This window comes from Leptodactylus fuscus, chromosome 6, assembly GCF_031893055.1.
Source record: "Leptodactylus fuscus isolate aLepFus1 chromosome 6, aLepFus1.hap2, whole genome shotgun sequence".
NCBI lineage: Eukaryota > Metazoa > Chordata > Amphibia > Anura > Leptodactylidae > Leptodactylus > Leptodactylus fuscus.
The window spans coordinates 106,346,805-106,363,168 of NC_134270.1; the positions used below are offsets into that span (position 1 = coordinate 106,346,805).

Here is a 16,364-nt window from a genome sequence, read left to right on the forward strand (position 1 = left end):
CTCCGTCAGGTTTTCTGAAAGTTGGAAGGCATGTGTAGGAAATACACAGTAGAAAAGATCAATTATTTATATGTGAGAATTATTTCTTAAAGAGGGTCTCTGGGAATAGGCCAAACAATAAAGTAAAATGTCAGGGTACATACTGTGATCCCTCACTGACTCCTCTTAGTTTTTAGTCTATTCCTAGCTAATCTTAGATGGTTAGAGGTTATTATAACCCAGGTCTGTTGGCCAGGAAGGTGGGTATAGGCTGCATTCTCTCTAGTGAGAAGGATGTTTGCGGCAGCAGGGACTGCCCTATTATACCCTTTATAAGCCAAAATCTAACAAGTCTAAACTCTAGCACTCAAGCTTCAGCCTACATGGAGAGGACACCTAGTAGGAGGACATCCAGGTCCATCTAGCTGAGGTTTGAAGAGTTTTTTTGAGTTTATGTATATTTATTTTTGCTGTGGCTGTAAAACGGAAGGTACATTCTGGTTGCTAGTGAATTTGTTTCCCTGTAGACCCATTGATGTTGGAGGGGCAATGAATATCATCTGGACTCTGGTGAATGTAACACTGGGGAATGTTAGGGTTAACTGCAGTCACATCTTAATTTTCAGTCTGAGATTGTCTGCTGCTAAGCAAAGTCACCTCTCATTTCTCTTGAGAGGGTTTTTACCTGTTAAGGAAGGTCATAGATTATGCATGGCCTTCCCTAGAGACTGGTGACCCACATACCTGATATAGCTCCTTCCCTTTTTACAAAAGTGCAAAGATTTTTTTTTCAGTATAAATGTACGTGATTATATAGCACCAACATATTCCACAGCGCTTTACAGTTTTGCCATTGAGTAACACGTAATTGCTCTTTCTTCTAGCTCTGTGTCACATTGAGACCCGTGCCCATGCAGAGGAGAGATTGCTGAAAAAGCTTTTCATGGGGTACAACAAGTGGTCCCGTCCTGTGGCCAATATATCCGATGCAGTTCTTGTGCGGTTTGGTCTTTCTATTGCTCAGCTCATTGATGTGGTAAGTAATTTTTTTCTTGGTAAAATCCTACTGTTTGATCTTACAGGGCTTGTAGATTAATGTGGTTTCTTCCAAAAGCAGCGCCACACTTGTCTACAGGTTGTATGTGATATTGCAGCTCAGTTGTATTCAGTTCAGATGAGCTGAGCTGCAATACCAGATACTTCCTATAGATGGGTGTGACAATTTCTGGCAGAACACAGTCATGTTTCTGATTCTGAATCACACCTTTAAAGAGGACCTTTCACCACTTTTGGGCACATGCAGTGTTATATACTGCCAGAAAGCCGACAGTGCGCTGAGTTCAGCGCACTGTCGGCTTTCCCGATCTGTGCCCGGTGTAAAAAGCTTACGGTGCCGGTACCGTAGTGCTCTATGGTCAGAAGGGCGTTTCTGACCATTAGCCAGAGACGTCCTTCTGCCTCGCGGCGCCTATTGCGCTGTACTGTGGAGCGGGGAGGAACGCCCCCTCCCTCTGCTCACACAGCTCATCCATAGACGAGTATTATCAGGAGCGGGAGGGGGGAGTTCCTCCCCGCTCCACAGCACAGCGCGATAGGCGCCGCGAGGCAGAAGGACGTCTCTGGCTAATGGTCAGAAACGCCCTTCTGACCATAAAGCACTACGGTACCGGCACCGTAAGCTCTTTACACCGGGCACAGATCGGGAAAGCCGACAGTGCGTTGAAATCAGCGCACTGTCGGCTTTCTGGCAGTATATAACACTGCATGTGCCCAAAAGTGGTGAAAGGTCCTCTTTAAGCCTAGTCATAGACATGTTATAATTTGATAAAGTGAAGGTCTTTCATTTAGAAATATCATACACTTGAGAAAGGGATCTGTATTCCTAAAAACGCGTCGTGTCATAAATAAAGATAATCGTTCGGACCACCGCACCTATTTCCTCCTTTTTCTACTATATGGATCATTAACAAATATGTCCTATTCAGATGTTAATTCTGTGGAGATTAGGGGCTGCCCGACACCACTGGAGCATCTTCTCCTTGGAAATAATAGTATTGGACAAGAAAAACCTGTCAGACGCTTTCTTCCCATTTATTGGAGGATGACTTTGTGCACCGCTGTTTATAGCCTAGAATATTAGTGAGGTGCAGGGCAATGCGGACATGACTTGCATAACGCAACCTTTCATGTTCTCAAGTCTTCTTCTACTTGCCATCCATAAGGTATTCCTTAATAGTGTCCCATAAAGTTTACCTTTCTTTACAGGATGCTTTCTTAAGGAGGTTATAAATATCATTATAGGAAAACATGTTCCTTCATATCATCGCACCATTCCTAGTTATGACATTGATATAGGCGCCATTTTAAGGAAGTCAATCATAGCCATAACAAAGCGTGACATTAAAGAGTGTGTTGTTTTAGAAGACTCTATGGGCCCATGCATTGTACTGACAACCCATTGATTTCATTGTAAACAGTGTAATACTTAATTTCCCTTGTGGTGCGGATGCAGGGAAATTTAACATTTTCTGTTAGAGTTGATCAAATTAGAGTTAATCATGGAGAACCCAAGCAGACCTTTACACTGCTTGGACCTGACTATCTGAGTGCCACAACAACAAAAAAATGCTGCTCTTTTTAGTTATTGACCCCTATTGAGACAACTATATTCCAATTGACAAATTTGCTTTGATCTTCAGGAAGAAGAGCTGTATTTCTGTACATGTTGGAGGACCATTGGTTCCACCTTATTTGTTCCTTTTTTAATACATTTTCATTTTAGAATGCTGGCATCTTCAGCAGTTACTGGGAGATTTATTTCTGCAAGAATTCCCTTTACTCTCCTTACTCAATCCCAAAACTTTGACTGATGCATAAATAAATATTTGGGCACTTGTACAGATGTGATTTTCCCTGGAGCCACAATTAGGATGTATTTATAGTAATTAAAACACTTGTTTTTCCTAATTAGTCAGGAGCTTACCCAGTTTTAAAGAATCCCAGAAGACTACTAGAGGATAAGAACTCACTTGTAAAAGTCAATAAAACACGATAGAGGAGAGATGTCAAAATAAAGAGACTGCAAAAACTCATGTTGTATGGTACTTTCTATAATTTATATTTAGGCATATTAATAGGGTCATTATAGAAGTTAGAATAGGTCAATGACCATTGGGACCCCTACAGTTTCCCATAGGCTTCACTGAACTCAACAGCTTTGCCAATGTAGGGATGGGATATGGTTGGGATGACTACTGGCACCTCATTACATGGAGAATCTGTACCCCATATCAGGATTCCATAATGCCAGGATGATATATATAAATTTCTTGGATTTCCTGGAATATTCCACTTTCCCCTCAGTCATAGACATAGGAGTGAAACTGATAAATTTCTTTGCTACTCTCTCCTCTTTGACCTTCAAGACCTTCATGGTCAACAGAGGTCGTAATCGATTTAGGAACCACAATCCAGCTTGACTGGTTCTAGTCAGGGGGTCAGCGAGTCTTCTCACTCAGGTGAACAGATATTCTTACTGTGTTTTGTGTTGCTGGTTCTGTGCCAAAAGTTCTTTCCGTTCTGTCCCAAGTCTCTTCTCATATGGTAATGATGGTAACTGGCCCACTTTTATTAATACTATGGCCCATGAGTGCTTATTAAAGAACATTTCTCCCTATAATTAGTACAGTGTCTGGGAAAGTTGGATGGCAACCAGTATATTCATTGTCACCCATCTTAACTTAATGACTGCCTAGTTAGGGAGTGATAAGATATGTAACAATATGGTCCGAAACACAGCTTCAGTATCGCTACATGCATGTCATATGTAAAAAGCATTTCCCTTCCAAAAGAATACCTGCAAATATGTATTATCAGTGTATGCAGTGAGACCGTATACATGCATGTATAAGGAGTCCCTATTCAGGAGTTAAAGGGGGTCTTTCAGCAGTAAATGATTTCCAAATATCTATCTGTTATTCAGTTTTGGAGCCCAATTTCCATGTAAATCACCATTTTATACATAAAACACACAGTAGCTTGCACCTGTTCACATTGGGATGTGGTGTCTGAATTTTCTTGTACGTATTTTATACATATGTAAATCAGGAAAAAGTGCCTTGTCTGGGAATCTACGGACAAACCATAGTCCAGACAAGCTAAGGCAGGCCCCAAAGCACTTTCATTCACTTGCATATGAATAAAATGTCGATTTACAATTGAAAATGGGGCTCCAAAACTTAATAACAGCGACAAGGTACTAGGATAGTTTTACAGCCAATTTACTGCTGACAGACTCCCTTTAAGAAATGCTGGGTATCTAACAGCCCCAGGACAAACTATAATGAAGGACCATATATATTCACACCCTCCTTTCCTAGACCTCTGCCTTCATATGTAGAGAATGATACATGCCTCACTCCTCAATCATCCCTTAACTGGGCAAATGTACTGTCTGGGGTTATTAAAAAGATGGATGATCACTGTTAGGGTATGTTCACACAGAAGAAACCTTTTCTGCCATGTGGCTTTTTTGCGTATCTAGCTGCATCAGGATGCCGATACAGTGCATCGGTATTCCGCTCCAGATTAGGTCCAGATGAATGGGCCTAAGCAGGAGGGTGTCTCAAGCCCCAGATGCCGCGACTAACTCAGCTGCAGAATCCGCGTGAAGATAGGGCATGTCGCATTTTTTTCCCACTAGTTGAATAAAATCGGTAGTGGAAAAAAACTGTGAGTGACTCCCATTGAAATGAATGGGAGGCATTTTTGCAGGTGGATTTTGAGGCGGATTCCACCTCAAAATCTGCGTGCAAAAAACTGAGTACCCTTATAGTATCCACATTGGCTGGTTTTTGAATACCAGTGGACACAGCATATACAACATCCAGTATGGAACTCATTAGAGGTCACAACACTATAGTTCCTAGTAATTCTGGGGATGCATAGTGGCACACCATCAGTGTGTATCAAGGCTAAAGTACCCAGCTCTTGCTGGCTCCTGAAAAGTAATCTTGCAATGTTACACTGTACAGTATGTCCTAATCCAATCTTTCATACTTCTGTACTAGCCATTCACATCAGTAGAAAAGCTGGGGACAATAAGACCGACTTTACCAGAAGAAAAAAGAATGAAATTGTACAAAAAGACTTATTGCCCTCTCTGTGTATCCTTCTGTACATTACTGTCAATCCCTGAATTCTGTTGTCATGACAGTCATAGTGTCCCCTCCCCCACACACAAATTTTCATTCTTGTAAATAGTAATGACAGTGCTTGGTAGTGTGAAGCTGCCTCAATAATTGATAGTGGTTGGAATGAGTCACTAATGGTATTAAGGCCGCCGCTAGCTCTACGTATGTTTACCCATTATATCCCTCACCCGAATAATCAATTATCTCTGGGCTCCTTTGGCACATACAGAATGGGATCAGCATTATTGTACACACTGAGGACTACTGGCAGAATACCCTCTCACTGCACCAAGTGTTTATGTAGCACGTGGTGCTATGGCAGGAACAGAAAATAGACTCAGCCTGAGGCGCACATGAGAAATGTAAAGCAGAAATTAGCTGGCACCCTCTAAATGATCCTGTATGACGGCTGGAGGACAATGTATAAGGATTGATATCAGTTCACAACATTCAACAGTAGGAAGTGCACTATTTCCTCCCGGTGCACCCAAAGGTGAAATGAAAATGTAACTCATATTTAATCTTTTTATTCTTATATTTTTGTAATATACTTTATTAACCTATCAAACTTCCTTTTAATAGAAAACAGGCTCTAAAGTTCCCAATTAACAATGTTCTAACTAAGTATTACCATAGAGAGACAACATGCCGCTCACGGTATAAAGTAAGCTAGCGATCTATATAGACTGCTATTGTGAGGGGGCGGATTATGACGTGGATTCAGCACCAAAATCCGCCCCCTCTTGCTCTGTGTGAACGGCGCCATATATGACTGAAAGAAAGGATGTGATCTGCTATAGTGAAAACGTAATAGCAGTTAATAAATGAATAGATTTTATAATGCAATATATCATAAGGGTGATCAGATCACCTAGGCAAAAAAGGGGGTCTATAAAATAAAAGCAAATTTTTTCTTTTATGTTTTAAAAATATAAAATAAACAACAATATAAAATAAACAACAAAAATATAACTGAAATGATCCCCAAGATTACATATAAAAATAAATAATCAAAAATGAACATTAACACAATAGGTATCCCTGTACCCAAAAATGGCCAAAAAGTCTAAACATATTTATTACATATGCTGAGCACTGTCATGGGGGTAAAAACACAAAATAGCGAAATTGCTTGTATTTTTCAAAGCTTTTAATTTTTAAAGGTATTAAACCATAAATAATACTATATAAAATTGGTTTTGCGGTGATCATACTGATCCACAGAATATATGAATAGTGTCATTCTCACCTCATAGCAAACTCTGCAAAAACTAAACCCGCACAATCTCCAGTTTCCTAGTACGCTGCACAAATATTAATAGTGCCACTATTATGTACGGTGTAGAATAAGCTTTCATGTGACACTATAAACAGAAAAATAAAATTTAAAACAAGTTATTGCTCTTGGAATGAAGGGATAACAAAGCAAAAAAGCAAAAACAAAGTCCGGACCTTAAGTGGTTAATAATCTGGAAATGGAATAAAGGGCATGCAAATTCTAACTAGACATCATGACCACACCGGCACAGGGCATCTTTGCTACTGTTGACCATTTATATGGAAGACAGACCTTATGCCCCATGAGGATAACTGCAAGGGTTGCAGTCATACTTCCTTGGAGCTTAATTGAACTTAAAGGTCCCTTTATCACGTAATACACCAGTAGATTTTGCACTGGGGCCCTGGAGCTTCAAGTTACTCTTCTGTATTACCCATATCACATCCTGTATAAAGCAAGGATCACAATCAACTATCTGGAGAGATAAATGACCCTGGAGAACCTGGCGGACCTTACTATTAGGGTCTTTTTCTTATGAGATGATTTAGAAATCCAGTAGGCTATTAGATAGATCCTATAATAAAAGTCAAGGAGACAGTCAGGTCAGTGCCAAGACAGATGAGTGGCACCATATCTTAGAGAAGGGTCAGTGGCCAAGAGCTTGGAGCTACATTGTCTGTTGGTAGATTTAATGTCATACATTTAAGGGAATTCTTTGTCTGGTGTCTGATCACAGTCCACCTTGTCATTGTAATACTGTATGTTACCTTTTTATTTTTTTGTTCTCTGCAGGATGAGAAAAATCAGATGATGACAACCAATGTCTGGGTCAAACAGGTGAGTTACCTCATAGATAGACTTAAGAAGAACTTGTCCAAGCATGATAAAACGGATGGTTGCCAACAAACACAGCAATACCCATGAAATATTAACTCCCTATGAAAGGACATCTGTACAGTAACCAAATTGAATTATTAAATTATTCTGAAGTGCAGGAGAAAGTGTATATGGAAACTAGGTAGGTTCACCCTGGCTTGGATCCAGTACGTGGCGCTACCTTGACTACAGTGTTCACATCCCATTCTGCGACTGTTTGAATTAGCCACCTTTATCGACATCAAACCAGGCTGGTAATGTTGCATTTAAGAGAGACATATTTTGTTAATATTTGGACCACGCTGTAACAGATGCCAAGGGGAGGGTGTGTTAGCTGTGACGGTTTGGCGAGTCGAGCCCACCAGATTACACAGTTAACATACTGGATCCATGACACAAGGGCGAACCAACTTTTAACCAGTCCCTTCTAGCAATATCTATGGATAGAAAGGCTGAAGAACCAGTAATGACCTCATAACCAAGCATTCACAGTCCTTAACTCAAGAGCAGAACAACAGAGTCTGCAGGCTGAATATCTAATCTGGAGGCAGAGGTTGTCAAAGACTGGTTCTGGAAGTAGGAGGCTCCTCTCTTATCTTCTCTCCCTTTTGTGGGGTGTTCCTGACAGTGTGGAAGAGGTGTAAATGAGCAATGATTTGTTGCAAGTATAGAGATAGATTGTATCTGCCATTAGTAGAGGGGAAGATTAAAGGGCAATCCTGCTATCATTAATGCTGTACTGTTTGGTGCTTAGGTATTTGTGCTTGTATAGGTCTTGTGCAAGTATTTATTTGCTGATGAGGCTCTGGCTTCACAACAGATAGACTGGTGAAGCCCAAGTCAAAAACGTTTGAAAAGCCCTGACATGGGAAATTCAGAGATTATGCACATACAGTGCCTGATTCAGCTAAACAGATCTCTAACACAGAAAAAAGAAAGCTATATGTATGGTGAATAAATCTGCAACTGTGTGTCACTAATTGACTAATATCCCGTCAGCAATAACACAGGCAGAAGTAGACATTTCTTATAATTGTAAGCTATGAGATGTTCTCCACAGCCCAGTGTGCAGACAGGAAAAGCTGTTTCAGATGAGTGTGAATGCTGTGAGGAAAACCAGCCCCTCTACATCCAGGTGTGAAGAGAGAACAGACCTTCCCCCTACACTCACTGTGAACCTGTCTTTTTTCACAGTGATAACTAAGGATGGAAGTTCCCTAGTAACAGAGCATAAACAGCAAATTAGCTAGGAGGTAGACATGTAGTAGCAGTAACATAAGAGAGGTTTTACAGGCAGAAAACTGCAACATTTTTGTAATAAAGTGCATTATAGTTTTGTCCAGAATCACATGCTATATTAAATGAGACTAAGTTGTCTGAAGTATTAGAGGCCATTTAATTAACCTATCTAACTTCCTTTTAATGGAAAACAGGCTGTAAAGTCCCCACTAGTATTGTCCTAATTAAGCAAGGAGGATCTGTCCCATACACTTATACTGAATGCTGTATGTAGATATGTAGCATATGTTAAATGGGGTGATTACTTTAAGGTGGTATAAAACCCAAGATACAGCCATTTGAAGTGACCATCTTTCCCTTTGGCAAATTCTATAGCGCTACATACTGGCAATACAAATATGTACATGTTCCCTAGTAAAGACGCTGTTAGAGGGTTGCAAAGGAGGGATTTTAGAGCCGTTTTTCTATTAAAAGGATTTAACGTGGGTTAATTAGAAATATCATGAAAATACTATCACCCCCCCCCCCCCCCTCCAGCCTGACACAATAGCAAAAAAAGCAAACAAAAAAGATGTGGGTTACATTTTAAAGAGAGCTAATAATTTATCTATGTATTATCTGTGGCGGCTCCTGCAGGAATGGCATGACTACAAGCTGCGCTGGGACCCCCTGGAATATGAGAATGTCACATCAATCAGGATCCCTTCTGAGCTGATCTGGAGGCCAGACATCGTCCTATACAACAAGTGAGGCAACCTTCATTACCTGCATTCTTAATTTTCTTATTTTTTGTTGGTACTGCTGCTGGAACTCTTCCAAAGCCTCAAAATAAAATGGCTGCATTACTAGTTAAGTGATATAACATGTGTGAAGTACAACTCCAGGTATGATCTACGACAATCCTAAAGATCACACCGCAGCTGATCATATGCTAGCAATATGCCATCACTTCCTCTGGTGGGGATGCCCATATAACACCATAACACCGCTGCTGGTTGAACAGAACTACAGTTCCCGCTTGTCCCTGTCCTCATGATAATACTTTTGGCCCTTTGCTTGGTCTATGTGCTGTTAGCATAGGGACTATAGCAACTTGCCACCATCAGGGACTTTTAACTTAACCCTCTTATAATTTGACTTACGTGAAATTTCATAATAAACTTGTAGAATTTATAGTGTATTGTACATTATTCCTTATGAGGTGAGGTTCACACAAATGCATAAAAAAATAGTTGCGTTGCAGTGTGATATTTTTTAGATGTGTGTTAATTGGGTTCCCCGCACCGCATAAACTTAATATTGATACAAATAAGGGCTCGTTCACATCTGCGGCCCGGCACTCCGTACTTAGGTTTCCGTTTCCTGCCTAAAATACAGGCAGGATACGGAAACCTAAAGCACCAACTAAGTATCAATGTATAAATAACACAAAAAATTCTTTTGATTTTAAATCTAAAGAATACGGAAATCTAAGGATACGGAAACCTGCAGGACTGTTTCTCACGCATTCATTTGAATGGGTGAGAGAGATGTCCGGCCATGCGCGGCGGTGAGCATTTTAGGCTCTCCGCCGCGAAACCGGGTTTTATAATCCGGACACAGAGTCGGACATGCAGTACTCTGTGTCTGGATAAAAAAATCCGGTTTCGCGGCGGAGAGCCTAAAACGCTCACCGCCGCGCACGGCCGGACCCGGTCTATGGTTTCCGTCTTCTGGCATGCAGAAGACGGAAACCATAGAACGGAGACCTCAAACGCAGGTGTGAACCCAGCGTAAGGGTCCCTCAGCATCCTTATTATTAGATTTGCAGAATGCAGTGGGGTCCCTGAAGTCTCTGCCCAACTTCTGCTACTTTACTCTATGACTTCACTTACCTTTACATTGGTGACATTTTTGATAGACCTAACAGCAGCTAAAAACAGAAGTACACACCCTTTTTTAATGGCTAATTTGCATCTGTTCCATTTTTTCCATTTTTAATGGCCAAACATCATCAGGGTTTGTTTTTTTTAACATTAAGAATTTTATTGAAATGTTTTTGTTTTTTTTTGCAAAACAAAGAACAGATAAAAAAATTAAAAAAAATAATAATGAACAAACAAGGCAGAAGGAAGGTTCCAGGAGGTGATGAGAAGGCCAGGGAAAACAAGAAAAGGTATAAAGGAACAGGAAGGGAATGTAGGGGGGAGGAGGGAAACTAAAGCTCTGTCGCAGCAAAGCCACATAAATAGTTCAAAAACATTGAATTTAGTTCAAATATCATGATAAGGAAACCTAACTTCATGTAGTAAGGGAAGAAGAAATAGTAGTGAAAGAAGGGGGGGGGCTGAAATCAGGAGACCACAAAGGAAAGGTAGACCGAAATTCAGCAGAGTAGTAGAAATGGTTCCACAAAAGCCACGTTTGCTGATGGGCGCTCTCATCATGTTGCAGCTCTGTGAGCAGATTTTCCATACTGCATATGCTCAGGATCTCCTGAAGCCATGACAGTAGAGAAGGGGGAGTCATGGATTTCCACAGCCTAGGGATAATGGATCTTGCCACTCAAGCATCAGCAGTTTTTAATGGTCAGTGAACAAAAAAAGGGAACAGTTTTTAATGTAACATGGAAGTAAATCCATTCTGCATGACTGAAAATGGATCCATTGATTTTTATTGGGTCCATGTGTCCATAAAAAAAAGGAAAAAGATAGAGCATGGCAGATTTTTTGACGGGCATAAAAAATGGTCATTCAAAAAAACAGACATGTGAATAGAGACATTGAAAACACTGTGTTCCCAAAACAGCCGTCACCACATGGCCATTTTTCAGTGTCATGTGGCTAAAGCCTAAAACAAATTGGTCATGTGACCATGAGAGTCAAAGCAGTGGAGTCGGAGGAAGGAGACCTCTGCCCCCTGCTGTGATCTGCCCAGCTAATAGTCAGAACGCCAGGGACCCTCATTTATATTGGGCCCTTTAAAAACGTGTTTTATCGCCCCACATAGTACCTTTAAATTAGTATGTCAAAGAGAAGGACCTGAAGCCTAAAATGGCTCCAAGTATCTATCATCTGCTATATTGTCTAAACTTGTGCAGGCTGCAATGTTTTTTCCCCCTACGCCCAAACAGCAGCACAAGATGGGGTATTCCTGCCCGTGTACTGTTAGGACAGGTGGAACTTTTATTAAACTAACAAGTTGCCCTCCCATAAAGGCCCAGGAGACCTCCCCCTCCCTGTGTTTTTTTCTGTCCTGTTACCAGGACAGGTGGAGGGAGAGGTCTCCTCTCCCATCTGAATTAGGTGGGCCTCCGCTCCCCTTTTGACTTACCTAGGGGTAGTGGAGGTCGCCTTCCGATGGAGTGCAGCTTTGGTCCCGCGCTGTCGGCTCCATGCTGTGCTCCCGCGCCGCTCCAAGCCGCCTAGGAACATAGTTTCCTTCTGGCGGAGGGGGGAACCTTGCGGCGCCTCTGTTTTTCCGGCCGCGGACAGTGTGTGCGCCGCGGCCTTCTGGCTCCTACCGCGCTTGTGCGGGAGCCGCTTCGCGCATGCGCGGGGGTCCCGATTTGCGGGCCCAATCGCGCATGCGCGGCTTTCCATCCGGCGCATGCGCACCAGAGGTCCTAAGCGCCGGACGGGGATTTTAAAAGCCCACAGGTATGGGCTTGTTAGGGGAATGTTTTCCCCACCGAAAGAGGCCAGGAAGGCTCTCTTTTTTAGATAGGGGAGGCCAGAGTGCCCCATGCTTTGGATAGCTAGGTGGAAGTGGCTGGGGGCGTGGTCAAGATTAGCCCCCCCCCCCCCTCCACCCTATTTTAAGCTGGCTGGCCCATTGTAGTGTGCCTGTCAGCTCTTGCTAACAGGTTGCTACTGCTCTTGGGCAACCAGAAGGCAGCTAGTCAAACCCTTGTGAAAGAGATTCCTGAAGGAATAAGGTGATGTATTCCCCCTAGTGGGGCCTCAGGGTAAAGCATAAGGTAAGAGATTAATTGATGGTATATCTCTCCTTAGATGTCATCTTCCTCCTCTGTACCTGAAAATCCTAGGAGGAAAGCTCCCGCCAAACGCCGCCACCTAGCCTGCATCAAGTGCGAGGTGCCTCTTCCGGATGGCTATGCATATCAGTGCTGCCGTGGGTGCCGTGGGCCCCCGTCAGAGGACACGTCCGTCCGAGATGTTGTTGGCTGGGTGAAAGAGTTTGTGGAGGAGTCAATGAGGGAGATGAAAGTTTCAATCTCCCAATTGTCTAAAAAGCCTCGCTTGGAGTCATCCCCTCCTTCTCTCCCCCCTATGGAAACTCTACAAATCCTAGATGAGGTTTCCTCTGAAGAGGACATCTTGGAACCCGTTAAACCGGTCTTTTCTGTAGACAAAATGCCCAAATTGCTAAAAGTTGTACGGGCCAAGAAAGTGGGAGAGCCTACTGAGGAGACTCCATCTATCTCCCTTAAATCTTTCAAGGCCAACTCTGAAATGGTTAAGAGGATGGAAGCGGAATGGAGGTTTCTGGAACGACCATTCAATGCTTCCAGGCGTTTCAGGTCGCTGTTTCCCCTAGCTGAAGCCCAGTCCAGCTCTTGGGGCCCTCCGCCTAAAGTAGATATAGCGGTCTCGAAACTATCTAAGCGCACCGTGGTACCAGCGGAGGATGGTTCGAACCTCCAGGATATGATGGACCGCAGGGCGGAGGGGTCCCTTAGGCGCATCTATGCCTCCTCTGCAGCGCAGGCCTCAGTGGGCATTGCGGCTAGTGAGGTGGTCACCAGGCTGCGGGCGGAGGTCTCGAATCTTGAGAGAGACATCGACTCAGGTGTCCACAGAGACGATCTGCTGACAGCCATGACAAGTATCAGTCTAATGTCCGACTACCTCTCTGAGGCGGCTTTCTACCAGGTCAAGCTGGCAGCAAGGGCTATGGCTTTGTCAACTGCCGCGAGGCGTCCCCTCTGGCTCAAACCCTGGAGGGCAGACAATGCCTCAAAGTTCAATTTGTGCGCCTTGCCATTTGAGCCGGGCAGATTATTCGGTAGTGAACTCGACCGCATAATGGAGGGGCTGGCCGACTCGAAGGGCAAGAGCCTCCCTCAGCCTGCAGGGTCCAGGCAACGGTCCTTTCGGGGCTATGCGGCCTTCAGAGCAGGCTCGGACTGGCCCATCGGTGTACCGGGGAATCCCCCGGTGGGCCCCCGAGCCCTGACTTAAAGTTTTGATTTTTACCAATGCAGATGCATTGGTCGGGGCCCGATCGGGATGGCCAGGGGCCCCAACTGGGCACCTGGCCAATGCATCTGCCTCCACACACAGGGGCCCCCATTAGCTGATGCTGAAGAAGTACACATCGGAGGACAACGTGTCTTTCTTCAGCATCAGCTAATGGCTTCTCCCTTCACTTACCTGCAGCTGCTGTCCTGTGAGATCTCCCCTGCTGCACGCACGCACGCACTTCCTCCCCCTCCCCCCTCCTACTCACACTGAGTCCTGTTACATCGCAGCGTGTGGGGAGGACAGGGAGCCGACTGCTGCTGGAATAGGTGAGTAAACTCTTTGTAAAATCTGTATGTTTAATATGTATATATGTACATTTGTGTAAAGTATGTGTCTTGTATACTGTGTGAGTACTGTATGTTTGTATACAGGTATGTGTGAGTATATACTGTATGCTATAATAATGTGTATGTATATATGTGTGTGTATATATAGTATTCATACAAGTATATATATGACTTATATGGTATATGAATGTATATAAATGTATATGTGCTATAGTATTGTATGTGTATATTGTATTGTATATGTGTGAGTATACAGTCCTATGAAAAAGTTTGGGCACCCCTATTAATCTTAATCATTTTTAGTTCTAAATATTTTGGTGTTTGCAACAGCCATTTCAGTTTGATATATCTAATAACTGATGGACACAGTAATATTTCAGGATTGAAATGAGGTTTATTGTACTAACAGAAAATGCGCAATATGCATTAAACCAAAATTTGACCGGTGCAAAAATATGGGCACCTCAACAGAAAAGTGACATTAATATTTAGTACATCCTCCTTTTGCAAAGATAACAGCCTCTAGTCGCTTCCTGTAGCTTTTAATCAGTTCCTGGATCCTGGATGAAGGTATTTTGGACCATTTCTTTCTACAAAACAATTCAAGTTCAGTTAAGTTTGATGGTCGCCGAACATGGACAGCCCGCTCTCAAATGATCTGAAAACAAAGATTGTTCAACATAGTTGTTCAGGGGAAGGATACAAAACGTTGTCTCAGAGATTTAACCTGTCAGTTTCCACTGTGAGGAACATAGTAAGGAAATGGAAGACCACAGGGACAGTTCTTGTTAAGCCCAGAAGTGGCAGGCCAAGAAAAATATCAGAAAGGCAGAGAAGAAGAATGGTGAGAACAGTCAAGGACAATCCACAGACCACCTCCAAAGAGCTGCAGCATCATCTTGCTGCTAATGGTGTCACTGTGCATCGGTCAACTATACAGCGCACTTTGCACAAATAGAAGCTGTATGGGAGAGTGATGAGAAAGAAGCCGTTTCTGCACGTACGCCACAAATAGAGTTGCCTGAGGTATGAAAAAGCACATTTGGACAAGGCAGCTTCATTTTGGAAACAAAAATTTAGTTGTTTGGTTATAAAAAAAAGGCGTTATGCATGGCGTCCAAAAAGAAACAGCATTCCAAGAAAAACACATGCTACCCACTGTAAAATTTGGTGGAGGTTCCATCATGCTTTGGGGCTGTGTGGCCAATGCCGGCATCGGGAATCTTGTTAAAGTTGAGAGTCGCATGGATTCCACTCAGTATCAGCAGATTCTTGAGAATAATGTTCAAGAATCAGTGACGAAGTTGAAGTTAAGCCGGGGATGGATATTTCAGCAAGACAATGATCCAAAACACCGCTCCAAATCAACTCAGGCATTCATGCAGAGGAACAATTACAATGTTCTGGAATGGCCATCCCAGTCCCCAGACCTGAATATCATTGAACATCTGTGGGATGATTTGAAGCGGGCTGTCCATGCTCGGCGACCATCTAACTTAACTGAACTTGAATTGTTTGTCCAAAATACCTTTATCCAGGATCCAGGAACTGATTAAAAGCTACAGGAAGCGACTAGAGGCTGTTATCTTTGCAAAAGGAGGATCTACTAAATATTAATGTCACTTTTCTGTTGAGGTGCCCATACTTTTGCATCGGTCAAATTTTGGTTTAATGCATATTGCACATTTTCTGTTAGTACAATAAACCTCATTTCAATCCTGAAATATTACTGTGTCCATCAGTTATTAGATATATCAAACTGAAATGGCTGTTGCAAATACCAAAATATTTAGAACTAAAAATGATTAAGATTAATAGGGGTGCCCAAACTTTTTCATAGGACTGTATATGGTATATGTTTAAGGCCTGGTTCACATCTGCGTTCAGTGATCTGTTTGGGGAGTCTGCATGGGAACCCCCTCCCCCTTCCCCCCGAACGGATTACCAAACGCATTAGCAAGCGGTGTGCAGTGAAAGTACGCGGACCGCATAGACTATAATGGGGTCCGTGTGCTTTCCACGCGGTGTCCGCATGAGTCATGTGGACAGGAAAGTAGATTGTAAAGTACTTTTCTGTCCGCATGTTGTATGCAGACACCGCACGGAAAGCACATGGACCCCATTATAGTCTATGTGTGCTTTCACTGCATACCACTTGCTAATGCGTTCGGTAGTCTGTTTGGGAGGGTCCCCATGCGGACTCCCCGAATGGATTACTGAACGCAGATGTGAACCAGGCCTGAGTGTGTAGGTATATAGTGAGTGC

General features: G+C 42.9%; 1 protein-coding gene across 2 annotated transcripts in view; it reads left to right on the plus strand.

Moving 5' to 3' along the window:
* Positions 1–16,364, plus strand: part of CHRNA4 (cholinergic receptor nicotinic alpha 4 subunit) — a 63,009-nt gene that overhangs the window by 11,104 nt on the left and 35,541 nt on the right. For both annotated transcript variants that reach the window (XM_075277008.1, XM_075277009.1), the window contains exons 2-4: positions 864–1,015; positions 7,243–7,287; positions 9,202–9,311. In XM_075277008.1, coding sequence (XP_075133109.1) covers positions 864–1,015; positions 7,243–7,287; positions 9,202–9,311 — 307 coding nt within the window. The remainder of the gene's footprint in view (positions 1–863; positions 1,016–7,242; positions 7,288–9,201; positions 9,312–16,364) is intronic.